Source organism: Castor canadensis, chromosome 17, assembly GCF_047511655.1.
Source record: "Castor canadensis chromosome 17, mCasCan1.hap1v2, whole genome shotgun sequence".
In the NCBI taxonomy this organism is placed as follows: Eukaryota; Metazoa; Chordata; class Mammalia; order Rodentia; family Castoridae; genus Castor; species Castor canadensis.
The window spans coordinates 12,340,738-12,367,047 of NC_133402.1; the positions used below are offsets into that span (position 1 = coordinate 12,340,738).

General features: G+C 48.9%; 1 protein-coding gene across 5 annotated transcripts in view; it reads right to left on the reverse strand.

The window, feature by feature from the left end:
* The window catches only part of Myh11 (myosin heavy chain 11), a 104,734-nt gene that overhangs the window by 26,878 nt on the left and 51,546 nt on the right, over nucleotides 1-26,310 (reverse strand). For all 5 annotated transcript variants that reach the window (XM_074059619.1, XM_074059618.1, XM_074059622.1 and 2 more), the window contains 15 exons: nucleotides 25,482-25,574; nucleotides 22,967-23,030; nucleotides 20,842-20,940; nucleotides 17,430-17,573; nucleotides 14,987-15,082; nucleotides 14,177-14,295; nucleotides 12,856-13,008; nucleotides 11,788-11,961; nucleotides 9,979-10,152; nucleotides 8,421-8,535; nucleotides 6,337-6,530; nucleotides 4,060-4,181; nucleotides 3,888-3,957; nucleotides 3,581-3,741; nucleotides 2,143-2,251 (listed from right to left, as the gene is read on the reverse strand). In XM_074059619.1, coding sequence (XP_073915720.1) covers nucleotides 2,143-2,251; nucleotides 3,581-3,741; nucleotides 3,888-3,957; nucleotides 4,060-4,181; nucleotides 6,337-6,530; nucleotides 8,421-8,535; nucleotides 9,979-10,152; nucleotides 11,788-11,961; nucleotides 12,856-13,008; nucleotides 14,177-14,295; nucleotides 14,987-15,082; nucleotides 17,430-17,573; nucleotides 20,842-20,940; nucleotides 22,967-23,030; nucleotides 25,482-25,574 — 1,887 coding nt within the window. The remainder of the gene's footprint in view (nucleotides 1-2,142; nucleotides 2,252-3,580; nucleotides 3,742-3,887; nucleotides 3,958-4,059; nucleotides 4,182-6,336; nucleotides 6,531-8,420; nucleotides 8,536-9,978; nucleotides 10,153-11,787; nucleotides 11,962-12,855; nucleotides 13,009-14,176; nucleotides 14,296-14,986; nucleotides 15,083-17,429; nucleotides 17,574-20,841; nucleotides 20,941-22,966; nucleotides 23,031-25,481; nucleotides 25,575-26,310) is intronic.

Consider the following 26,310-nt stretch of genomic DNA (forward strand, 5'->3'; position numbering starts at 1 on the left):
ACTGATGTCCATCCTGGGGACACTGGGCAATGTCCAGGGACATTACTGGTTGTCACAGCTGGAGTGGGGGCTGCTACTGGCTTTTAGTGGGTAGAGGCTGGGGACGCCGTGAAATATCCTGAATGTATCAGATAAATCACACCACACAGAATTATAAAGCCCAAAACATTAACAGGGGTAAGGTCTAGGGACTCCCTGTAGTTGTTTTTGTGGTGCTGAGTATGGAACCCAGGGCATGGTGCATGCTTGGTAAGTGTTCCACCACTGGGCTACATTCCAGTCCAAGCAACTCTCATTAGAGCAACCAAAAAAGGGCAAAATAAAAGGAGAAAGTGTCTCCTTCTCAGCCTAGGACCATCCCGAGAAAGAACTATTGCTGGAAACAGTTGTATTCCTTCCAAGGAGAAACGGGGAAATTCTTCACCTGCTACCTCCAAAGGGACTGTCAGTACTCCCTGCATTGCCTTGGTCCTTTTCTGTATTGTACCTCTGAGTTTTGTTTGTTTGTTTTTGGTGAGACTGGGGTTTGAACTCTGTACTAACAATGTAGGTGCTATACAGCTCGAGCCACACTTCCATTTGCTCTGGTTATTTTGCAGATGGGGTCTTGTGAACTATTTACTTGCCTGGGCTGCCCTCGAACCACTATCCTCCTCATCTCAGCCTCCCAAGTAGCTAGGATTACAAGCATGAGCCACCAGCGCCCATCTAGCTTACTTTTACATGTTGCTCTTATTATTTAAAGTCACGTGTTATTTCTTAGGCCATGCTGAGTTTACAATTTTCTTTCGAGATGCCATTGCTTTTAAGAGTTGATTTTTTTTCCACTGAGGGGTGAACCTGTCAGTCTGTTAAAAGACTAGACATTGAAGTGCTGGCGCTGTCAATAACGCCATGAGGAACACCGTTCTTTCCTGGTTTGCTTTGGGTCAGATGGTTTTCATAGGATACTTTTCCAGAACTTGAGTCAACAGGAATGAACATTTCCAAAAAAAAGAGTACACCACAGCTCCTTCCCCACTTCTTCAGCTCCTGGCTTGGCCCCAGGAGCCTCTGCTGGTATACATTATGGTGTCCTCCATGCACTGGGAACATTTGCCATTACCTACTTGTTTCTGTGACTATCTGTTTATCATTTGGCCTCCCAGTCAGCTGGAATGTTCCTGAAGCCAGGCATCATGGTGCCTACTGACAGCTCCGTGCCTGGCACACAGTATACACTCAATAGATACTGCTCACTGACAAAGGCTTGCACCAACTGCACACTCAAAGGCACAGAAAGGGAAGCCCATTTGTCACAATGGGCACATCTTTTTACCATTGGTCCTTTGCAACCAGTGATGCTGCAGGCTCCAGTTGTGCCTAGTGGCCCTGACTCTACCATCCATGAGGAAAAAATGAACCATTGATTTGGGCAAGAAGCTGGAGTGGTCTTCAGTTAATTATGCTGAGTGAAAATGATGACGAGATCCATTTACATAACATTCTTTTTTTTTTTTTCAGTGGTACTGGGGTTTGAACTCAGGGCCTCGCGCTTGCTAGGCAAGCATTCTGCCACTTGAGCCACTCTGCCAGCCCTTTTCTATGTTGGGTATTTTCGATTGTGAGCTATTTGCCCAGGCTGGCTTAGAATTGCAATCCTCCTGATCTCTGCCTCCTAAGCAGCTAGGATTACAGCAGTGAGCTACTGGTGCTGGCTTACATAACATTCTTGAAATGATGAAATTACAGAAATGGAGAACAGAACAGTGGTTGCCAGAGACTACAGAGCAAAGACAGGGTGACTACAACAGTGCAAGAAAAAGGCTGGGGCATAGCCTAGCAAGGGTGCTTGCTAGGGTGCTCACCTAGCAAGTGCAAGGTCCTGGGTTCAATCCCTAGCACTCAAAAAAGAAAAGAAGAAGAAGCAATAAGAGGAATCCTTGAAATAATAGAATTACTCCAGATCTATGCTAAATTCACACCTGTAACCCACAATCCAGATCAGGAAAGTCACCAGTGGGCAAGGTCTGAGTTCAAGCTTTTAGCTTCACACCTGCTTTCAACCACCTGCAGTCCCTCACCTCGGGAGTCCGGGGGACGGGAGGTGCTGCATGATGGAGGGCAGGTGGCTGCTGAGACGGGGGAGGGCCAAGCACCCACCTTGGTGAAGAGTCTCCACCACTGCCAGTTGCGCAGCTTCAGGTAGGCGGCACAGTTCCTCTGGATCACCTTCATGGCCGTCAGCTGCTGCTGCCGCTTGGCAAAGGCCCTAGGGAGGCAAGAAGCCATAAGGAGCCCTGAGCGCCCACAGTGTGCCTCCCCCGTGGCCCAGAATCCTGCTCGTCACAGGGACACCCCCATTCTCTCCTCCCCCAATCCTTCTAAGCGTCAGCACAGCACACTGTCTGCACACACATGCCTCAAATAATGAGAGCAAGGGCCTTTGTCAGTGGACAAAGACCCCAGGCTCACAAAATGCCCTCTGAGCTAGACTCAGAGCTGGGATCCAAACACCACCCAGGAAACAAAGCAAATCTGGGCTACATTTTCCTTATGGAGGTCCTTTGCACGTCTAGCTGGGTCAGTTGAGTTCCTGACAAACCTATTTTTTGTTGGTTATATTTGAGAAATCTCAAACCTTGACACCAAACCACCACTCTGCCTTTTAAGGGCTATGAGGCATAAGAAACCACAGAACAGTGGACCTGATCCCATTTCTCTGCCTGGCCGCCATGGCTGGCCGCCACTGTTGGGTGCCATCTTGGCCACCATCTTGGCTCTGGATACACTTCAAGATCACAGTTGCCTCAGTTATTTTGGAGGTGAGAAGGATGGCAACACAGAATGTAGTTATTAAGCTTAACAAGTTAGGTCTATTGCTGAACCCAGGACCCCCTCCCCCCAGAGCCAGTCTTGGCATTGAATCAGCTTTGACTCAAACAGGTTTCTGCAGATGAGGTGTGATTTATACACAGTGACAACAGAGAGAGCACTACTCCACCAGCCCCTGAGGTCCGTTTTGAGTGTGACTTTCATTGAGGAACCGGATCTCTCCCCTTGTCCCCAAGCTTCACAGTACAGACTTGGCATCATGACTTTTAGCACCCAGCCTTGTTTGGACATGGGACTAGAAATACAGCCAAATGGTCTTTCTTCAGATACTTCACCATATTCTACCATTTCTGGAAGGATAAGCAGCCTGGTTCTAAGTCCTTTTCAAGTACTATTTCATTGATTCCTCACAAACAACTCCATGAAGTATGAACGATTGTGCTCATTTTCCACCAGAGAAACCTGAGGCCCAGAGAGGCCCAACATGAACTTGCCTAAGATTCATCAGCAAATAGGGCCAGGATAAGAACCCAGGTCTCAAACTCCAGAGCCTGTTGGCTTCACTTCTTCCCCACCTTTGTACCCAGTACATATATTTCCAATGAAGGTATTTCTTCCCCTTCAACTAAAAGCTATCAATCAAAGGTACAGCTAAAACAGAAGATGTCTTACAATCAGGGAATTGCAACAAGGGACTGGAAAGCCCTCTGGATATTTGTTTCTGATCTGTTTTGGGGAGGAGGTTTTAGGGTGCAGGAAACTTTACTTTCTAGCCAGGTAGCCACGACACATCGCCTGGAAGGCCATAATGACATCAGTAATCTTCAAGTCTCGTTCCTCCTCCAGGTGGGCCAGAACTCCAGTGCGGAAGAAGATTTTGCTCTGCCCAATTCTATACAAGTTGGGGTCGAGTTCCAGGGCTTTGATCTGCAAAGGGCAGAAGAGTTTCCAACTGGGCCATGTGGCCAGTGGGGAGGTGTTTTTAAGAATGGTCCCATCCCATGTGGCAGGTGGAAGTGAGACCTGAGGAGGTCGCAGGTGGCCATCTGGGGAGGATCCAGGCCCAGACTCACCATGAGAATGCAGGCCTGCTTCCCATCCATGAAGCCTTTGGGAATGGCGTTTGCTGCCAGGATCTCATAGCTTGAAACACAGGGCAGAAGTCACCAAGTATGTCCCCGTCATTCATGCTTCTCCCTAGGCCCCTCGGCCCCCACCCTCCCAGTCCCAGCCCAGTGGACTCACCGCTGGCGGAACTCTTGGAAGACAATTCTGTTGGGAAAACCCTGGCGACAGATACGGATGCCTTCCAACACACCATTGCATCGCAGCTGCTCTAGAACCAGGAATGCATCCAGCTTGCCAGACTGCAGAGATGGGAGAGGACAGTGACCACTGGGCTGGGACTCGAGGAACAGCAAGCCCCAGACTTGAGCCAGCCTGCCAGGCCCTGGGGTCTTCAGTCCAAGGGTCATTCAACATCATGAACTCTGTATGTGTTTCCATCCCACCGCCCCTTTTTAAAAATCATGTATTTGAGATAGAGTCTGTCTACACAGCCCAGACGGACCTTGAATTCATGCTCAAATTTTTGATCCTCCTACCTCAGCCTCCCGAGTGCTGTGATTACAGGTGTGTGCCACCACATCCCAATTTCCATCTTCTTTCTTTGGAACTATCTGTCCCTTAAATCTCCATTTTTACTTGGTGGCACTGGCATCCCTTGGCTAGACACTGGAGCTGCTTCCTCACCATTCTCTCCCTTACTTCCTGGCCATTATCCACCTCCCAAATCTCTGCCAACCTATATACTTCTCCATCACTACCATCTCTGCTACCCACTTGCTACCATCTTCTCCTATCTGGACAACCACAGTAGCCTCCCACCTGGTCTCTCTCTCCAGTGTTTTTATTTACATTTTTATTAGTATATATAAGTTGTACAGGGGGGGTTTCATTGTGACATTTACATATGTGCCTGCAATATACCTTAACTAGATTCCCCCCTCCATCGTTCTCCCTCGTTTCCTCTCTGCCCTTCTTAGTACAATTTTTTTCAGCAGGTTTCATCTATTTTCAAACTTATGCAAAGTACATCGACCATATTCCCCCTCCCTCACCCTCTCCCTTCACCCTCTCCTTTCCCACTGGTGCCCTCCCCCCGACAAGAACTGTTTTACCTTCCTGTCCTTCATTTTTGAGTGTTAAATAGGGTTTTGCCATGGTATTTCACACATTTACCCCCTCTATTACTCTTTATCGCCCTGGTCCCCTATTATTCAACAGCTTACAGTGCTCTTTGTTACACACACATCTTCAAACACAGATGCACTGTATTTCCGTATCATTCACTCTGTATCATTCTCTTTTCCTCTCCCGCCTCCCACCTAGTCCCCTCTGACAAATCAACTAATAAGGATATTCTCTTGCTCTTTCTATGTATGTATGTATGTATGTATGTATGTATGTATATGTTTATCTCGCAGGTCTAACTTCCCCGTATCTCCCTCCAGTCCTGCCTCCTCCTGCCTCCAGTCCCTCATTTGGTCTAAAATGTAAATGTGACCTTGACCCGCCCCTCTTTATACTCCCTCAATGGCTTTCTCTAGACAGGAGTTGAAGCTCTAGTCAGCATATAAGGAATTCATGACCTTTAGTTCTGCCTGACACTCCTCCCCCATCTCATCTTCCCCAATCCCTGCCTCACACCGTCACAATGTGAAATGACCACCCTAGCGTCTTCTTGCCTAGACTCTTCATTTCTCACCTCTATACTTTTGCTTATCCTGACCCCTCTGCCTAAGATGACCCCATGAGATGACAAACACAGAGATGGACAGACAGACAGACACACACACACACACTTCACCAAGTTGATGCCTACTCATTCTTAAAAGTTCACATTCTCTAAAAAGCTTTCTTGGAACCCGCAGGCTGGGGTAGGAGCCCCCAGGTCTTGCTGTCACAATTTATCATCTAGTTATCAGTGTGTGGCTACCTGTCCTTGGGCAACACCCCTGACATTTAGGCCCTCAGACCTCTCTGCTATGGAGCCATGGTGCATCAGAAGAGGTCTAGAGCTTCCCTGGCCTCTATCCGCTAGATGCCATAGCAATTCCCTTCTGGTAATGACAAACAAATGTGCCTCCGGCAAGTTCTCTGACACTGTATCCCAAGCACCAGGCACAAACAGCAGCTCAGTAAATATTCACCAAAACACGGAAACGATGACTGGCCCAACGCCCTGCACACCTCCACAGATGGACAGTCCCCAGACACATTCTCTGTTCCTCTCTTGCTTTCTTTTGCCTCCAAGTGCAGATGACCTTCCACTCATGGCAGATGGAGCCCTTGGGGCAGGTGGGGGCTGGGGGACAAGGCCAACCTCCTTCTCCTGCCTGTCTACTCTTGTTTCCCTCAGTGCCTCCCAGATCCCTTCCCACAGTCCCCTAATGCCATGCCCTGTGTAGTATCCTGATCACCCTGGGCACCCGTGGGCCAGAGCCCCAGGCAGAACCTCACCCTCTTCTCGTGGTTGGGGATGATGCAGCGCACGAAGTTGGGCGTGGTGTTGTGCAGTGTGGTCATGAGTTTGCCCAGCTGCTCCTTGTATAGCTGGCCCACCGTGCGGAACATGCCCTTCTTGGTCTTGGAGGCACTGGGCAGTGAGCTCTCCGTCATCTTGGCCATCTGGTCCAGCCCCACGATGCGGTCCACTGTGAGGCACATGAATTAGCATTAATCTCCAGCCCACTCCAGGGCCTTGCACCCCCACTACAGACTAGAGGACCAGGTGCAAGGATGGCAGGAGCGGCAGTCCCCAAGTGGGGCACTGTCCTCTATCCTTCCCTCTACCGGCCAGTGCTTTCTGCTCTGCCAGGTGGGCTTCTAAGTATGATTAGTTTAGGAAATCCCAAGAGTGCCCAAGTGACAGGAAGGACAAATCTCCTTTGCTCTTGTCCTAGGGATCCAGGATTTAACCCTATTCTTGGTGCTGACTCAGAGTAGCCTTGTCCTGGTGCCCTATTGTGCCTCAGTTTCCCTATCTACAAAATGGCAGCAACAACACCATCTACCTCCTGCAGTAGGAGTAAGTGAACGAGGCGGGGAAAGCACTTAACTCTCTGTTAGAGAACAAACCAGAGACCCTGCCATAGTCTAAGGAAATCTAACGGGAGGAAACGGACCACGAGCAGGTAAGTATAGACTATTTCAGGAGATGTGGTGTATGTAGGAAAATAAAGAAGGATAAAGGGGAAGGGTGATATGGGGTTCTCTCTTATGGCAATGGGGGTTATTTGTCTGCTAAGTTGACATTGGATCAGAGAGCAGAAAGAGGTGAGTGAGTCACCACATAGTTACGTAGGAAAAGAATATCCAAGTAGAAGGTACAGCAAGGCTCCCAGGCAGGAACCTGGCACATTAGTGAGTGCTCAACAGTGTAGGACTTGGTGACATTACCACTGCTGTTACCATTGCTACTGTTATTACGGAGACACATACTCCCCGCCCCCTCCTTTTTTTAGAATGGAATGAGAGATTCCTACTAGTGTAGTAGGTACAACAAATGGCAAACCCACCCTTTCACCCTTGGCCTGCCCCACTTCTGCACCTTGTATTCAAGTTCTGTATAACAATATCTTTGCTTGACTGTCTCTCCCCCAAGGCTTTCTGGAGGGAAGGGCCCGGATGTCTCGTCCTGAGGCCCAAGGGGGGAGGTTTACCCATGGTGAGAGGTCCAGAGCCTGGCACATGGTTTGTGCTCAGTAATCCCTGGCACAGCTGGCCCTTCCCTGGAGCACTTCCTACCATGCCCAAATTAAGGAGGCCAGTTGTGTAAATCTCCAGCAGCCTCAGGCTCTGTGCCAAAGGTGACATTGTCTGTGGGTACTCAGGGCCAGGACCAAGCAAAGCCCACCAGGTTCATAATGCCCACAGTGGTGCATCACAGAACCATCTGCTCCCTGGTACTCCGAGGGAGCCAGAGGGGGCTCCTCAGACCTGCAGCGTCCACACCACCTGGGAACTTGCTAGAAATGCAGGCTCTCAGGCCCCCACACCTGCCGACTCAGGACATCTGGGGAGGGAGCACAGAGTCTGCATTTTAATGAGGGGATCTCAGAACTTGCTCCATCTGGAGCATCACTGGTCTATCTAATTCTCTTGAAGGTCCTAGAAGACGTGGAAACTATTACTGTCTTCCCAGGTTACTGATGGGGACAGTGAAGCTTACAGTTAGGAGACTTGTCCAACATCACACAGCTAGCGTGGGGCAGAGACAAGCATTAGTGAAGTGAAGTCCTTCTGACTTCAGTTGGGGACTGTCTAACTCATCACATTTTGTATACCATCTCCTCCCCCAACCTCATGACTTTTTCCTAGGGACCACATACGATGGGAAGGGCTCAGGAAGAGCCCCATTTAGGAAGAGGTTGACTGTCTCAATGTGACATCACTAACACATGCCAACATGGTCCTCTCCCCTGACCTGTGCACAGGGCCTCCCATCCTGGAGCAGGTGTGTGAGTCAGAGTGCAGGAAGAGGTGGAAGACTAGGGTGTTCAACCATCCTGCTCAAAATAGCCTCCAGAGCAGGCAGGACTTACCATCTTTCCACAGGTCAGCCACAAACTTGTCCGAGGAGGCATTGAGGAGAGAAGTCACATTGTCATTCAGTGGGTCCATGTTCTTCGTCAACCAGGCACTTGCGTTATAGTCCACCTGCCGAGGCACACCCCACTCATCAGATACCCCCGTTTCAGTCAGACACAACAGCAGGGCCTAAGCCCTCCCATTTCCCTCCCAGGTCTTCCAAAGTCAAAGAGGAAATTCTATCTGTGGCCACTATGTTGGGGCTCCACAAACACCAAAGAAGAGACCAACAGATCAGAACTTTCACAAGCTCTACACACAGTAGGGGATCAACAAATGGTACCAGGAAGGCCTCTCTGCTCCACGCTTCCTAGCAGTAGCCCTCTCCACTGGAGTTCTCCTTTTCCAGAGCCCAGCACAATACCCATGAGTGACACAGAGCTAAAAGAAAAGGGGTTAATGGCAGGGAAAGCCCTCCTGACATCCCAAATCACCTCCCACTTTGGAGAAGATTTGACGACAATCCTAGTTTTAAAATTAAGTGTGGGGTGCTTTTTACCACTCTGACGAACATGATTCTTATAACTTGGGGATTTTGCTACACGGATGTACAGGAAAAGGAGACTGAAGATTTTTGAAATTGCATGGTCACTTTAATAGTGACCATGCCCAATGCCTAAAGCTTTTCACCATATTAAACGAAAGGAACTGCTAATATAGCTCTGGTGGGTTACTATGGGATGCAGGTTGTTACGGTGATGGCTAGGACTTATCTGTGAGAAAACTGGAAAAAATACTCAGGAAGTTAGGGGAAAAAAAGTGTCACTACTACAAGCATAAAGGAACATGCGCTTCCTTGAATGTAAGGTAGGAGATGAAAAGTTTTTTTGGGAAAGAGCCCAGAGGGTAAATATTGTCAGCTTGATGGGCCACACAGTCCTGTCACAAGGACTCAACTCTGCCTGGTAGCCCAAAAGCAGCCATAGGTTTTATGTTAACAAATGTCCATGGCTGTACCAATAAAACTTTATTTACAAAACAGGCTGTGAGTCAGATTTGACCCTTGGGCTAGAGTTGCCAACCCATGTTATGCAGTACTGACTGTTCCCAGGATGCAGTGGGAATACTGGGGAGTCAAGAATATAATGCTGCAAGCCAGACTAAGGAAGTATTTTCTATATTATCCAGAACACTTGGGAGCCATAAGACAACGTTCTGTATGCTAACAGCCAAGACAGGATGAGGATGAGTACAACAATGTTGGACGCGACAACTACCAGAGATTTCCCCAATTAGAGCAGGCTAGCAATGGCAGGGAGATTTCTGTTAAGCGCAAGAGTAGATTCACTGCTCAGCTTGTTCCAGTTAGCCCTTCCTGTTGGGTTTAACTAGTAGCAGGAAGGATTTTCTTGATTTCTTTCCAAGAAAGAGCAGCCTAGCCACCGTGGTTGAACTATATTAGAAAGACTAAGCCTCATCCCCTACAGATGCTTAGGCAAATCACATATAGCACTTGGTTAGGATCTGATTGGCCACACACATTTGGGAAAGCCTTGGACCCTGCCCTGGTACCTTCCCAGCATAGTGGATGATGGAGAACTCAGTTTTGTCCTTGAGTTGTTTAGGCTTCTGGAACTTGGGGTGGTTGCCCTGCTCTGAGCACAGCTTCTCCACGAAAGACTTGTCTGTGGCTTTGGGGAACCAACACTCCTCGTCTAGCAGGGCCAAGACACCTGGAGGGTTGTTCTGTGAGGACAAGGAAGGCAGAGTCAGAGTGAGGCAGGGCTATCCAAACTCCAGGCTCACCAGGAAAAGCTGACCACCCAAACACAACGCACAAGCATCTCCTGACTCTGTTTCCATATTTGCCTACATCTCAGATAGATTTATGTCCCCATTCCCCCACACCCCCAAATCTATCCTCAAAACACCCTGTGCCTAGTGGCCACAACTAGCACCTACTAAAAGAACATGTTTGCTGCTGCCCCTACTGGGCAACACACACAACGAGACTGCACAATTCTTGCAAAGAAATTTTGTTTGTCTCCTTACAAATCCACTACGGATATCTTTTTTTTTTTTTTTTTGGTGGTGGTACTGGATTTGAACTCAGGACCTCATGCTTGCTAGGCAGGCACTCCACCACTTGAACCACTCCTGCCACCCTACCAAGGATTTCTTTTAGCAAAACATGTCCTTGTGGCTGAGAGGGTCTAAATTAAGGTGTCCCGAGTGTCACCAGTGTTGCAGTGCCCTGCACCCTGCTGGAGTGGTCTTGTTCTGGACTTAGCCCCAGAGAACCATTTCCTGACTGCTCTGTCACTCTCATGGAGTCACTCTCCATGGTGGCCTTATGCCTGTTCCTCTAAGAGGAAAGGGCTCAAGCCTGTCTCATTCACAGGTACATCCCCAACCCATAAAGAAGGGACTCAGCATATAGTAGGTACTCAGCAGATATTCAGCCATTATTTATAGTTCACCTACTGTTGTTCTAGAGCTTGGGATCTATCAGTGAACGAAACAAACTCCCACATTTGTGAATCAATGAATGAGAGAGGGAGAGAGAAGGGAAAGAAAAAAAAAGAGAGAGAGGAGGAGAGCCAGGTGCCAATGGCTCACTATTGTCATCCTATCTACTGGAGAGGCTGAGATTGGGAGGATCACAGTTCAAGACCGGGGTGGGGGAAGGAGTTCTCAAAACTCCATTCAACCAATAGCTGGGTGCAGCTACATGGAAGGCTGAGATTGGGAGGATCGCAGTTCCAAGCTTGCTGGAGCAAAAAAGTTCATGAGACCCCATCTCAATGGAGAAAAGCTGGGCATTGTGGCAGCAACTGTCAGCCCAACAACCATAAAATAGGAGGATAGTGGTCTATCTAGGCATGCCTGGGCAACAAAGTGAGACCCTATCTCAAAAATAACCATAGCAAAAAGGGCTGGAGGTATGGCTCAAGTGGTAGAGCACCTGCCTAGCAAGCACAAGGCCCTGAGTTCAAAATCCCAGTACCAAAAAAAAAAAAATGTTGCTTTTCTCTTCTAAATCAAGCTCCCCTTGTTGACAAGAACATCCTGCTTCTGAGATCAAAGTAAGATTGACTCCTACCAGAGGCAGGGCATAAATCCCTGAGTTCAAACCCCAGTACCACGAATAAAGTAATAATAACAATAATAGTAATAAGCAGCAGCAAGGGCGGAGGAGGAAGGGGGAGAAATAAAAATACCTTTGATCATAAAATGTGGGTTAACATAACGTGTGACTTAGTTCACAGAGATTAGTTTACAGCACTGAATCAGGAGAAAGTGCAGATCCACGTGGTGGCTGAGCGCAGCTGCGCGCATGCGCAAGTGTGGTGCGCGCCCCTGGCACGCGTGGCGCCTCACCGGCCTCTCGATGAGCTCGATGCAGGGCTGCAGGTCCAGCCCGAAGTCAATGAAGTTCCACTCGATGCCCTCGCGCTGGTACTCTTCCTGCTCCAGGATGAACATGGTGTGGTTGAACAGCTGCTGCAGCTTCTCGTTGGTGTAGTTGATACACAGCTGCTCGAAGGAGTTCACCTGCGCATGTGGCATGGAGAGGGGCGGGCTAGTGAGAGCCTATGATGACGTCAGAGGGCTGGGGGCCCTGGAGCTCCACCCTGCCGGTGGCCTCACGGGCCTGGAAGAGAGGGGCCAAGGACCCAAGGAAGGATGCCCAGAGTCCACTGGGGTGGAGAAAAGTGACATGCCCAGGTCACATGGCCCTTACAAACCTTGTTTTAGGATGCTTATCTCTCCCACCTGCACAGTCCTGTATAGCTAAGACGTGTTCTCACCAACACTTTACAGATGGGGAAACTGAGGCTCAGACACAGAATGATTGTGTAGTAGACACCTTTTGTATATCCGTCAACCTCAAGACTTTGTCTTTCTCTGACAATTTTCCTCTAGCCCATGGGAGTAAAATCCGGGGGTCATGGTTTGTACAACATGAAATTCTTCAAAATCTTGAAAACAGTTCTTGGCTTGGGAGCGACCAGTAGCCCAACTCAAGGAATCTTATTGACTCCTACTCCAAGATTTAGCTTGGAACGCTTAGAAATGAGATAACCTCTTTTTTTTTTTTCAGGGTGCTGAAAGACAGCATAGAATAGTGGCAGCCGTCTTGGCACCACGAGGGGACGGCCTATTTGAAAATGGATCCAGTATGATAGAAGCCAAAGAGAAATGTAGGAGGTCAGTTCTGACTAGTAGATCCAGCTGAACCTCTGGCTATCTTGGTTACACAAATCAATATATTCCCTGTTGAATTTCTATTGTATATATCCCCAATTTTCTAACCTTAAGTAAATAGTTTCATACTCTTTCAATGGCCATCTGTATACCTTTCTCCAAAATAATGCTCTCTCTCTCAGGGGACGCCTGATCCCAGAGGACCAAGACCTTGGCTGTCATGATACCACCAAGCTGTACCTCAAAGATCTCAAATCCAGCAATATCCAGGATCCCCAGGAAGGAAGCCCCTTGACGATGGGTCTTGTCCAGAGCTTTGTTCACACGGGTCAGTATCCAGCGGAAAAGGCGCTCATAGGTGGCCTTGGCCAAGGCTTCTACGGCAAAGTCAGCCTGCAGGGGGTGGGCGGGGACAGTTACGCCCAGTGAGGTTCATTTTCATATGACCCATGCTGGAGGCTCAGAGTTTTATTCTCTCAACTTTAATCATTCCTTTAAAAACAAACGAGCAAGAAAGGACTAGTGGATTATATCACCTCCACAGGCAGCAGGAGGGGTGGGCAGACCTAAGGAATGGCTGTATGGATAATGAAACATCTCTTGTCAGGGATTACAGAATCTGTTTCATCCTAGGATCAATTGGGAGTAAAGAGCTCTGCCTCTAGAAAAGGTATGCAGGTACTTCTAAAAGTAAGTCTCTGAGATCAGACCTTGGACCTGCAACAAGAGGTCAAGATAAGGTCGTGAGTGAGGAACTCTGCTGCTCAGGTTTAGCACTGTGTCCTCAAAACCTGACATTGGACCTGGGATGTTCTATTGTTGGATGAAGGAGGGATAAAGAGGCAGATAGATGGGTGGTTGGGTAGGTGTGTGCCCATATGGGTAAATGGTGAGTAGATGGATAGGTGAGTGGATGGGTGGATGGATGGGTAGATGTCTGGATGGATAGAAAATGAATGGATGGACGGGTAGATGTCTGGATGGATAGAAAATGAATGGATGGATGGGTAGATATCTGGATGACTGGGTAGGAGGGTGCAGGTGGGTGAATGGATAGATGAACAGATGGATGGGTGGGTGGTTAATGGATGGATGGGTAGATGTGTGATTGGGTGAATAGGTGGGTGGATGGGTAGGAAGATGGATGGACAGATGAGTAAGTGGGTGGATGAATAGAAGACTTTGTAGGACTAAATGGCGAGAATAGCTGGGCACAGTAGCTCAAGCCTGTAGTCTCAGCTGCTCAGGAGGCAGATATAAAGAGGATCGCAGTTCAAGGCTAGCCCAGTCAAAAAGTTTGTGAGGCCCCATCTCAACCAATGACTGGGCTCAGTGACATGCTATGTGAGGAAGCACAAATAGGAAGACTGCAGTCCAGGCCGGCTTGGGTATAGCATGAGACCCTATTTAAAAGATAATCGAAGCCAAAAAGAGCCGGTGGTATGGCACAAGTGGTTGAGAGCACTTGTCTAGCGAGTGCCTAAGTTCAAATCCCAAACCACACACAGACACACACACACACACACACACACACACACACAAATGACAGGAGCATCATTACCTGTTCTTTTGTCTGAGCTTTCTGTACTACATCCCGTCCAACTTTGATACGGGGAGTCAGGATGGCCCTGGTGAAATCCGTCACGTTAATTCCCATGAGGTGACAGACTTTCTGAGCAGCTGGGTGGGAAAGGGGAATGGTGAGTGCATCACGAAGGGGATACACGCTCCCTCCTCTCGCTGCCACGGGCGTTCATGATCTGTGTGTGCACTGACTATTCCTGGAGCAGCAGAGCCAGTGGTGGTGAACGTGGCATGAGTGACTTCTAAAACCCGTTGTCACCGGTTGCCTCGCCCCTAGGGTGTGCTGAGAGGTAATGACACATTGCGCCACGTAGGGCTTAGCGTCAGGTAGCTCTAAGTCCAAGTCCTTGTTCCCTTCCCACTTCCAAATCACAGGACTTTGGACAAGTTACTTAACCTCCTAACAGCTCGCTTTCCTGAGCTGCATAAAGGGTCAGTAACCGTGCGCCCCATTGGCTTGCCAACAGGATCAGACAGGGTCAGGTACGTCGTTACTGTTCACTCAGTGCTCGCTCCTTTGTCCTAGGACCTGTGCTGAGCAGCAAAATGTCAGACCTAGCCTAATGCCCATTCGTGTGGGAGAGGACAAATACATTGTGGTGATTCCCATGTGATGAGGTGAGAAATAGCAGTGACGAGGAACCATCTTTCTCAACTGGGGATGATTGTGCCCCCAGGAGACATTTTCTGTCGTCACACTAGGGGATGCTACTGTTGAGAGATGATGAAGGCAATGGTGAGGATCGAGGAAAAGAAGCCATGGAGAACTGGGTGCAGGCAGCTGTACCTGTGTTGTCCGGCATGGAGGCCTGGTCTGTGTTTCTTTCTTTCTTGAAGACGATGTTGCCAAGCTGCAGGACGGACGACACCACCTTCAATATGGCTGAGGCCGGGAGAGAAGGAATCAGACACAGCGTCAATGCCTGGGTGCTCTGAGCTTGGAAGTCTAAAAGTCACCAGAGCTGCAGAGCCAGCCTGTGTCTTTCCTACAAGGACACTCCTGAGTTCCTGCATCGAGGAGTCAGTCAAACTACCTGAGTCCCCGCAAGCCAGGCTGGAAGTCCATGCTTTCAGACAGTTGCTAAAAACCCTGAGCTACGATCCTGGATTCCTGTGCCACAGGGATGGCAGAGTCCAGCCTGGGGACCAGTGCAGCCCAGAGACCGCTGTTAGAAGTAGTGTTTTACTGAAGCACAGCCACCCACACCCATACGTTCACATGTCACCTACAGCCATGTGCATGTGACCTGGCAGAGTCAAACAGATGTACCAGACACTGCATGGCCCCCAAAGGTTACAGTATTTACTGTCTGGGTTTTTGGAAAATGTCAACCCTTGCTAAAGAGCAATGAGAATATCTCACAGATGTGACTACTGGACAAAATACACCAGGCGCAAACAGAAGCATACTGTGTCAAGTCCATCTCTACAGAGCTCAAGAACGGGCAAGCCTAATCCATGTCATTGGAGGCCAAATAATGGGCCAGGAGTGATGCTGTGCACACCTATAATCCCTGCACTCAGGAGGCTGAGGCAGGAGGATTGAGAGTTCAAAGACAGTCTGGGCTACACTGTCAGGCCCTCTCTCAAAAAGGTGGGCTGGAGGTATGGCTTCAGTGGTAGAGTGTCTGCCTTGCAAGAACAAAGTCCTGAGTTCAAACACCAGTAATGCCAAGGGGAAAAAAAAGGAGAGAGGGAAAAAGAAGGAGGAAAAGGTTATCAAGGAATGGTTATCCCTAACTAGGAATGCTGCAGAAAGGGGTGTGGGGGGCTCCTGGGGGCTGGTATTGGTTTCCTACTTCAAACAGGTGTTTTCAGTGAATAAACCTTCATTGCCGGGCTTGGTGAGACATCCCTGTAAGTCCAGCTGCAAGGGAGACAGAGGTGTGCCTCAAATGACTTGCCTCCTGATCGCTTCACTTTATTGTTGTCATTTTTGTTTGTTTGTGAGACAGAATCTTCCTACGTAGCCCAGGCTGGACTGGAACTCTCCATACTCCTGCCTCGTCTCCCGGGAGCCGGGATTACGGCTGTGCACCAACATGCCCAGCTGATTTCTTCACTTGAAATATCCTCTAAGCATTTCCGCAAAGGTCAGTGTTTTTCCAAAACACAGTTTAAATGGCCTCATTTTGTTTCCTTTCACAAGGGCAGAAAATAAGGTAATAAATCCTTTACCAGTAAACATTTTAGTTTGTTCCTTTTTTTTTTTTTTCTATTTGAATATCCTGGTACCTTAAGGAACACAGAAAGTGTTTAATCATTATTTGTACTTTTTTTAAAGCAAGATTACAAGCCAAACTGACCCATGTTCCAAATAAAACGAATCGCCCGTGGGGACCCCATTGCCTTGGATGGTGATGCAGGCCCCCGGCCAACGGCTACAAACATCACCCATTTGTCATCTGAGCCCTGGAACCTTCTTTTTCTGGACTGCAGGTTATCTCAGGAGCTGGCCAGCCCTGAGTTCTTCGCTGTGGCACTTGGCGATGTTTGGGGGTCCAAAAGGACGTGGGAAGGGAAGGACATTTTCCATAACCCTTGCCCTCGCCCTGCCCGAAGAGATTAACCTCGAGCACTGGGGCACATCTGACCCACGAGGGGAAGTGCTTCCGGAAGCACAGTGTGAGACAAAAATCCCCCCTCTGAGGTCCTGAACTCGGGACCGACTGTGCCTCTCAGCCATTGATTGAAGGATGGGGTCAACACCATCTATCACCAGTGCGACTGTCCTGGGACAAGCCCTGGTACAGCCTTTGTCTCAGTCACCTCCCTCTCCTCCCCTGCCATCTCTATGTCCAGCTCCAAGAAGCCACCGAGGATAGGTATCACCTACCCCATCTACAGCCTCCCACATCCTGCATGACAAACCAACAAAATTCCACTCAGGAACTTGCGTGGGGAACATTCAAGTTTGTGCCTCTTTGGACACAAACCCAAAGGGCTAGAATGCAGCCAAGAAAACATAGCTTTGTGTAGACTCAGTGCCATAAAGGATGAGAAACCAGGTTCTAGAGAAATTTCCTGAGCCCCTAGCTCCAGCTTACCTGAAACCAGAGCCCCCAGACTTTCAACATCATGACTGAATCACTTTCCTTAAGTCAACTGGGTCACTTAGAACCCAAATAGCCCTGACTTGGCCGATGTTCAAAGGAGGTGGGGAATTCAGAGTGTGGAGCTCTGTCCCAACCAGAGTGTCCTGAATGAACCCAAGCACAGTGCTGACTCACCAAGCTGCTCCTCTTCACTGAAACCCATGATAGACATGGCCTCCAGCGTTTCCTGGAACATCTCGTCGTCCTGGGCAGCCGGGATGGGCACGAAGCCGTTGGAGAGAAACGTGTAATTGCTGAAGCCCTCCAAAAGCAGGTCACCTAGGAGGAGAGGGACAGGGGGACGTGGTCACTTCTACATCCATCATGAGACAGGTAGCTGGTCAAGGGCCCAGACCATCAAGTCTGTCTTCTCCTCAAGGTTTGGAGGGTTTAAAGCCCTCCTCTTCCATCATCACGGAGATGGCCTCAGCAGCCATCACCAGTTTCATCCAGTGGTGCAGGTTGTGCACTGCTCCAGTGGGCCTGGCAGCTGAAATTCAGCCTTGTTACCCTGGTGTGGGACTGCTTCCCTCAGAGCAAGGGGAAGCTGTAGTCTCAATTTCCCAAAGACTGCTCCTTATTCATTTACCTGCCCTGTTTTTATTCAAAGTCACACGTGCACATGAATTTTAAAATCAACTCTACCAAAAAGTTTACAACAAAAAATGTCATAACTGCTTTTTAGCTGTTTCTTCTGGGAGCTGTATAAGATCATATATGTATTATAACACCACGTAGGCAAACATTGTGTTTTACTATATAATACACTCTACATAACATACTGTACCATAAAAATATACCAGATATGGTGTACTCTAATACAAATACCAGTACAGACAATGAAGTATTTCTACATATGTCAAATTTAGGTCTTAGTCTTATCTGTTGACTTCCTGCTGTTGTGGATGGAGATTAAGCTCCAGCCACTTCAGCTGAATCAGTAGATAAGCCACACATATCAGGGGTCAGTCAGTCTGGCCCACTGGTTGTGTTTGTAAATAAAGTTTTATTGAAATATATCCTTGTCTGCTTTTGTGCTCCAATGGCAGGGTTGAGAAGCAGCAAAGAAACCAAATGGTTTTCAAGGTCTTATGTGTCTATCATCTGGACATGTAGTGAAAATATTTGCCACCTCCTTCTTTATATTATTACATTTATTAAAAATTGGCCTTTCTGTTTGTGGTGATACATGACTGTAATCTTAGCACTAGGGAGGCAGGAGGATTGCAAATTCAAATCCACTTCGGGCTACATAGCAAGACCCTGTGTCTCAAACAGAAGTTGTTCTCTGTAAAGTCATCTTCTATAGTTAGATTTCTTTTGTTGCTGCTCCCATCTCATTCCCCACCCCAAGTTTATAACTACCTTTCTTTCTCTTGTCCTTTTTTTTGGTGGGGGGAGGTGGTGGTGGCTGGCTCTGGGTTTTGAACTCAGGACTTCGTGCTTGTTAGGCAGGTGCTTTACCACTTGAGCCACTCCCCACCCTGTCCTATTCGTTTTTATTATCTTTCTAATATATCTTTTCCTTCTCCAAAGCAATCTTCCACTAGGCTAGATTTGAAATGTTTTTGGAGAGACATCGGCAAGGTATTTTTTAAACCAAGGTCTTTTGTGGGTCAAGTCACACAGAAGCTCCTTGATGAGCCCGATGTTAAATTGACCCAAGACTCAGGTGCACTCAGACTTTAGGGCTCTGTGGAGCGCCTGACCAGTCACAAGGACTTGGATCTTTGCCAAGACCTCATTATCCACAGGCTGGATGAGTTTACAAGAATGTCATTCTCTCTGAAGCCCTAGCTCTTCCGAGTTCCAGCATCAAGAATACAAATGGCCCCAGGGATGTCAGTCGTTGCCCACCCAGGGGAATAGAGGTAGAGCACAGGCCTGGAACCCAGTCACCAGACAAGCTCACTGTTGACTCTAGCACCAAAGAGACTGAGGAGGGATATGAACCTTGCCCCGGGCCACCCCACGGTGTCCTGTGTGACTGCCGATTACCACGTATGCTGGTGGGTAGCGTCCACTCAACACCCCTCTGCCCAAAGTTGGCCCACCTTGTCCAGCAAGGTCCAGAGAGCCAGGCATCAGGAGATTTAAATGAGGGACATCGTCCCCTAGTGGCGAGACTCTGCATACTCCTGGCCATGGCAAAGCTGCGAGCTCACGCTTCCTTTTGGCAATTTTTTTTCCTTTTTCTTTTTGTTTTGAGACAGATTCTTGCTATGTAGCCCAGGCTAGCCTTGAACTCAATATCCTCCTGCCTCAGCTTTCTGAGTGCTGGGATTACAGTTGTGTTCTACCACACCCAACCTTTTTTGGTAATTTTCTTAACCAAAACAACTAACCCTGGGTCACTACTAAATTGGGGAATAAAAAAATTAACATTTTAAGACTTAAACCTATTACTAGAATATAGACTCTACTATATACCTATGCTCACTGATAGGTCCATGGCTCAGCTGTGTGTTTTGTATGTTTTTGTTTTGTTTTGTACTACTGGGTATTGAACCCAGGGCTCTATGCTGGCTAGGCAGGCACTCTTCCAGCCCTCTTAAAGTCAGTTTAGTGCATGACCAGAACTTGTTGTTTCTGACTGGAGTCTAAAAGTATTTTCCCTACATAGAGGTCAGAATGCCAGCACAGGGGCCCATCTTTGTAAACAAAGTCTTACTGTAACACAGCTGCACTGCCTTGTTTATGGTTGCCCATGCCTGCTTTTGTGTGACAATGGCACAGTTGAGGAGTTGTGGCTGAAACTGCGTGTCCTGAAAAGTCCCAAGATTTACTATTTGGCCTTTTATTAAAAAAAATTTGTTGGGGTAGGAGTGTGGCTCAGTGATCAACTGCTTACCTAATATGTGCAAGGCCCTGGTTCCATTCCCAGCATGAGGAAGAGAGAGAAAAGAAGGAAGGGATGGATAAAGGATGGGAAAGAAAGGAAGAAAGAAAGAAAGAGAGAGGGAGGGAAAAAAGAGAGGAAGGGAGAGAGAGAGAAGGAAGAAAGGAAGAGAGGGAGGGAGAGAGAGGGAGGGAGAGAGGGAGGGAGGGAAGGAAGGAAGGAAGAAAGGAAGGAAGAGAGGGAGGGAGGGAGAGAAAGGAAAGAAGGAAGGAAGGAAGAAAGGGTTTGTTTACTTCTTTCCTACAAAAGCCACTACAAATTCATTTCCAAAGCATCCATAGGGAAACCCTTACTTATACGGCCTCTGCAAAGTCCTCATAAAATGCAAACACATCTTACATGCATGCAGCTTCTTTAAGCTGACATAAAGTGACAGTTGTCTTCTGCCTCCCTTAAAGGCACAGATGGTGTCCAATGGCACTGAGTTAAAGGTGTAAGGTCTACCTGGCGTTGATGCCTCCTGTGTCACACAGCACATACTATGTACATGAGGATGGTCAACAAGGGCCACTCTCACACACTGGAAGGGGCAGGGCCTGGACACCTGCCACTACTGTGGCATCCCAGGCCTGTTGTAGCCAGTGCTTATCCTGGACCTAATGAAGGGACAGCGGATGCTCCCACCACATGCTGTCGCTAACCACTCACTTTTCATCTTATCCTTGGCTCCAGCAATCAGATAGTAAAAGATGTGGAATGTCCTCTCATCCCTCGCCTGACGAATCGCTCGAGACTTTTCCAGCAGATCTGGAGTGGGAGGAGTTAAGGATTCTGGGGACAGGACAGGTGTTCTGCCCACACAAACCCCACCTCTCCCCTGTCCCTGATGGAGGCGGCATCTCCAGGATCTGGAGGGAGAAGAGTGGGCAGGACAGTCATTGTGCCCGATGCACATGGTTGATGGCTCAGTTCTGACTTTGACCATGGTCCCCATGGACTAATGGGGCCTCTGGGCACAGTTGGCAGGTCCCAAAAAACAAGGAGAAGAGACCATAAAGGAAAACCATAGAGACAAGAATAAAATGTCCCCAGAATGAAAGGTCATGGTGAATCATGGAAATAAGATTATCCAATCGCCATGGCCACTATCTTTTCTCACAATGAGCCATCTTCAGACATTGTAGAGTGACAAGTGACACCCTGTATGGCTTGTGTCTCCCCATGCCAAGCATGTGACATGTATCATCTCAGTTAAGTGCCCCCAACTCTCCTAGGAAGGATGTGCAAAGATTGTGTTTTCAACATAGGGAAACTGAGGCTCAGAGTGAGGTAAGCCCAGCTGGGTCAGCAGACCTCATCCTCTCTGAACCCTAAAACTGGCTGTCGCTGGGCACCAGTGGCACACGCCTTTAATCCAACTACTCAGGAGGCAGAGTTCAGAAGGATTGTGGTTCAAAGCCAGCCTGGGGAAATAGTTCCCAAGACCCTTTCACAAAAAATGGGCTGGTGGAGTGGCTTAAGCTGTAGGCTATGAGTTCAAACCCCAGTGCTAAAAACCAAACAAACAAAAGAAACAAACACAAAACTGGCACTCCCCTGGCCGTCCAGGCCACTTCAGACCTGGAACGCAGCAGCTTTTGTACTTTCCATCCCAGTCCCTGAGGGAGGGGGCAGTGCTGGGCTCCATCCCAAGCATAGCACCCAGTGGCTCTGGTACAGAGTGCGAGATGCAGGTGATACCAACACTGCAGTTGGGGACACACAGTTGGACCTCTGATCTCAAATGAAGACACTGAGGCCAGGGAGGCCTCAACTCCCTGAGGCCACACCTGAGACCACAGGTCACGCACAGTATCTCACTTACCCACCAGACAGCTCCACAGAGTAGAGCCTGCTATCACTCCTATTCTATAGGAGACAGACCTGAGGCTCAGAGAGGTTGAGTGACTTGCCCAATGTCCCACAGCTACTAAAGCTGGGCTGAGAACTGGATTCAGTGCTGGGCCCCTCCACAGTCCACCCCCTTATCCAGGGCAACAAATGCAACTGAGAAACAACCTCTGGGTCCCACCCCTGCCAAGCTCAAGCCCCATAAGCAGACGGGAAAAGCTGGCACCTTGAAGCTGAGGGCCACCTGCAATACTTCTGAGGTTAAAAAATCCCTGAGCCCCAGAACTGGCTACAAAATCCAGAAATTTCTCACTCAGCTCAGTCACCAGCCAGATGCTGGATGGACCGAGGTGCTCAGTCGTGTCAGCTAGCATCTCTGGAAACTTCTGTTCCCATGGTTTCCTACCTGTGGACTGGAGTCCGTCACAGACAACTGTCTAAGGACAAGAGGTTGTGAACCATCTCCCCATCTGCCTTGTTGTGCATTTGACCTTGGACAAGACTCGCTGAGGAGACAAGGACCCAAGTAATGAAGGTCAGACAGGAGCCGAGGCTTAACCAGCCCTTGCTCAAGGAAAATTAAAACCAACCCTATTTATTGTCACACATCTTTACAAGGTGGGTGCCATTATCACTCCCACATCACTGACAAGGCACAGAGAGGTTGAGTAACTGGCCCTTAGCCACTCAGCTAGGGGGAAATCAATCCAGAATCAAACACAGGCTGCTTGGGGTTCAAACCTAAGGCCTGCAAGAATGGGACCCCACCCCACGGGTCAGCTGTAAAAGGAAAACAGACCCAAGGAGGATTGTTCTGGAAGGAACTCAAGAGAATGGGGAAAGATGGGTTGAATGTGTCTTTCTTGGGCCACCTCGGCCCCTGAGTACAAGGGTGGCAGTGGTGGCGCGGGTCCCACGTGACCCAGCTTTGCCAAAAGGATACAGGTCTCAATGTTGGCTCCGACAATGTAACCGGTGACGTCGAAATTGATTCGGATGAACTTGCCCTGCCAACAGGAAACCAAGCTCATGGTGAGGCCAGCTTCAGCACTGGCCCCAGTCACGGTGAGTGGGGGATGGGAGATGTGGGGGGATGGGGGACTCTCTCACAAATACCCAGAGCCCCACCGCTGAGCTGGGCAGTCCCAGGCCTTGCATAGATCAGAGACTTGTAAAAGAGTCTCACAGATCAATGTCGCTTGGCATTGGTACCAAATCTAAGTCCGTCATGGCTGTCCCCAAGTTAAAGGGGGGAAACTGAGGTTGACCTATGGTGACATTGCTAATCAGAGGCAGAGCTGTAAGTCAGAGGTGGGAGTCTGCACATGAGGTGGCTGGGGCGCCCTCCCCACCCCCCTGCTTGCCTAGAACCCCTCAGGCTGTGGACACCCCTGCCTCTGTGACTGGTGGGTAGGACTGGTGGGTTCAGGCTCCCCTGAACCCCTGTCCCAGTGGGCCCTGCCTAGCAGTCCTGAAGGCCAAGCGGGCCACCCCCTGCCCCAGGGTCCATCTGTGTCTCTCCTGGAGAGGTCACCTGACCCCTGCTCTGGAAACAGCTGGCACAGATCCAAAGTCAGGGCCCATCTTGCATCCCAAGGCTCAGCGCCTGCTCCTTCCTTCTCAGCAGTGACTAAGGATCACACCCTTTTCCTATCACGACATGCAAGAAGGTCACCTGGGTGGATACAATCCCCTAGGCCTTGTGCAAATCTTCAAACGTCAGTAAACACATACTAGAGTGACCGAGGACGGTCACACCCCTTGCTGCTGCAACAGGGAGCCTGCTGGTGATAAGGACCCAGCTTTGGCCACCTCTGCTCCCAAGAAGGTGGTGGCCAAGGCATTTTAGGGGCTAGCCTTGAATTTGCTCTTGCTGATGATGTGCTGGTTCGCAACACACAAACGCGGCACAGTCCAGCAAAGGCGCGTCTGCCATGGGATTCTAAAGGCTGAGAGGTGACCACCTGTCTGTCACGTGATGGTGGGGGCTGCTGCTGTCATGGACAATGGCCAAGAATGCTCTGGGTGTGGCCTGCTAGGAAAGCACTTTGCCACCCCCAGTCCTGAAACTTTTATTATGAATTGTCTTACTGTATTTCTCCTTCTAGGTAAAGCACCGTGCTGATTTGCATTAATCTGATGTATGTAGTAGGTGACATTGTTGCAAGCAAGAAAAGGGGACACTGCAGGACTGTTATTAAAAATTGGACTTGGGGCTCACAGGGCTGGGGAGCCTGGTGTGGACAGGCAAGGTGCAGAACAGGTGGCTCTGAGTTGACAGAGCTCAGGTGTCTGCAGGGAGTTTCCCATGGGGCTCCACCCCAGGGAGGGGCAGCCCCAAGGGACACCCACAAACCACAGAGCTCCCCCCCAACTTCTGGGAACCAGATGTAGCCTTTCAATCTGCCCTCATCAATGTCTTTTGGACTCTCTTACAGAGGCCACTGCTTCTTTTATGCAACAGATTGTTCTTGCCTGCAGGTCATCGGTCACCTCCTTCCCATGTTCTCCTGCCTCAAGGGAGAAGTAGGAGAACCTTGGGGATGTGTGTGGGAAGGTGGTGCCTCCTGCCTCACTTTGACTGTCACCTCCCTAACTAGACCATAACATTCATGACACTGTTCACTGTGATCTGGCAAATCTAGGTCAGTGTCTAGTACACAGTAGGCACTTAATAAAAATTAACTTTGCAAATGGAAAACACAAAAGAGAATGGTGCATGTAAAAAATGCCTACTGAAATGGTGGTACACAGTAGGTGCGTAATAAATATTTAGTGAAGGATGTATGTGAATGTTATGCAGGAGGTGTTCGATTTATGCTTTGATGAATAAACGAATGAATATTGGATGTAAAAGTCAAGCACAGGCTGGGTGTGTTGGTGCATGCCTGTAATCCCAAGTACTCAGGAGGCAGAGATGGAAGAATCACAGTTGAAGGCAAGGCCAGCCGGGGCAAAAAGTTAGCGAGACCCTATCTCAAAAACCAAGCCAGGCACCTGTGATCCATGTAGCTTAGGCTACATGGGAAGCAGAGGTAGGAGAACCTTGGTCTGAGGCTGGCCTTGGGCAAAAGCATGAGACCCCTACCTTGAAAATAACCAAACTAATGCAAAAAAGACTGGTGATGTGAATGAAGTGATAGGGCACCTGCCTAGAAGGCTCAAGGTCCTGAGTTCAAATCTCAGCACTGCAAATAAAAAAGTTGAGCAAATATTAGGTGCTATGTAAATTTTTGTTAAATGAATTATGAATGTCAATTGTTGAATGAATGAATGAGTGACTGGAGACTGGATAGAAGGACACGGAGGGAAGCTCTTCAATGATGTCCAGCTCTACCCCATCAGGCCCAAACACCCCCCCACACTCCCACACACACATTTATGTCTGCATTCCCAGCCAGGAGATGCCACCCGGGACCGGATCTTTTGTGGAAAGCCAGAACGGCTGAGCTACTTACGAATCGCGAGGAGTTGTCGTTCTTGACAGTTTTGGCGTTACCAAAAGCCTCCAGGATCGGGTTTGCTTGTAGAAGCTGCTTCTCCAGCTCTCCCTAAAATTCATTCACATCTAGTTATTGGAGAAAGAGACCTGGGTCCTGACATTTGACCCAAGAGAAATGTCACCAACATCTGGCCTCAAGCCACAGGCTCCTCCTCCTCCTCCTCCTCCTGTCCTCTCTCAGACACTGATGAATGTCCAGGTTTATTGGATGACTTCACAAAAGCTTTCTGACAGCTAAGACATCTTGTTCCCTGGGAAGACTACTTTTGTGTCACACTGCACAACGCTGGGGATGTCATTTACATCCTAGTAATTGGCAAACCCCTGGAATTGTGCAGTACACAACTGCCCTGCCGTACATGGCGATCCTACAACAGCTCAGGTTTAACAAGAAGCCTTCTTCAAGCTAAGTCACTGCCATCCTTCTCTCCATTGTGCAATTTTTAAAGGTTACTATGTTTCTTCCTGTGGCAGCTAAGGAAGGGAGGCGCAAATCCCAGGAATCCTTTGAACTGACTGCAGAACAAACCTTCAAAGCAGGTTGCCTGAGCTGCGATCAGCAAGGTTAAATGCAGCTGACACTGCGCACAGCCTCCTGGCCTTTCTGCACAAACGCGGCCATGTGATTAATGGTGGCAGCAAAGGGCCATTGAGGAGGTAAGTCATGCCAAAAAGCAGGGAACTGCTCTCTGCCCAGCCCCAGAGCTCAGCAGCTGCAGTGGCCCCGTCCTGCCTCTGGGACACGCTGGATTCTGAGGTTTCTCCTCCTCCTCCCTCTGCCTTGC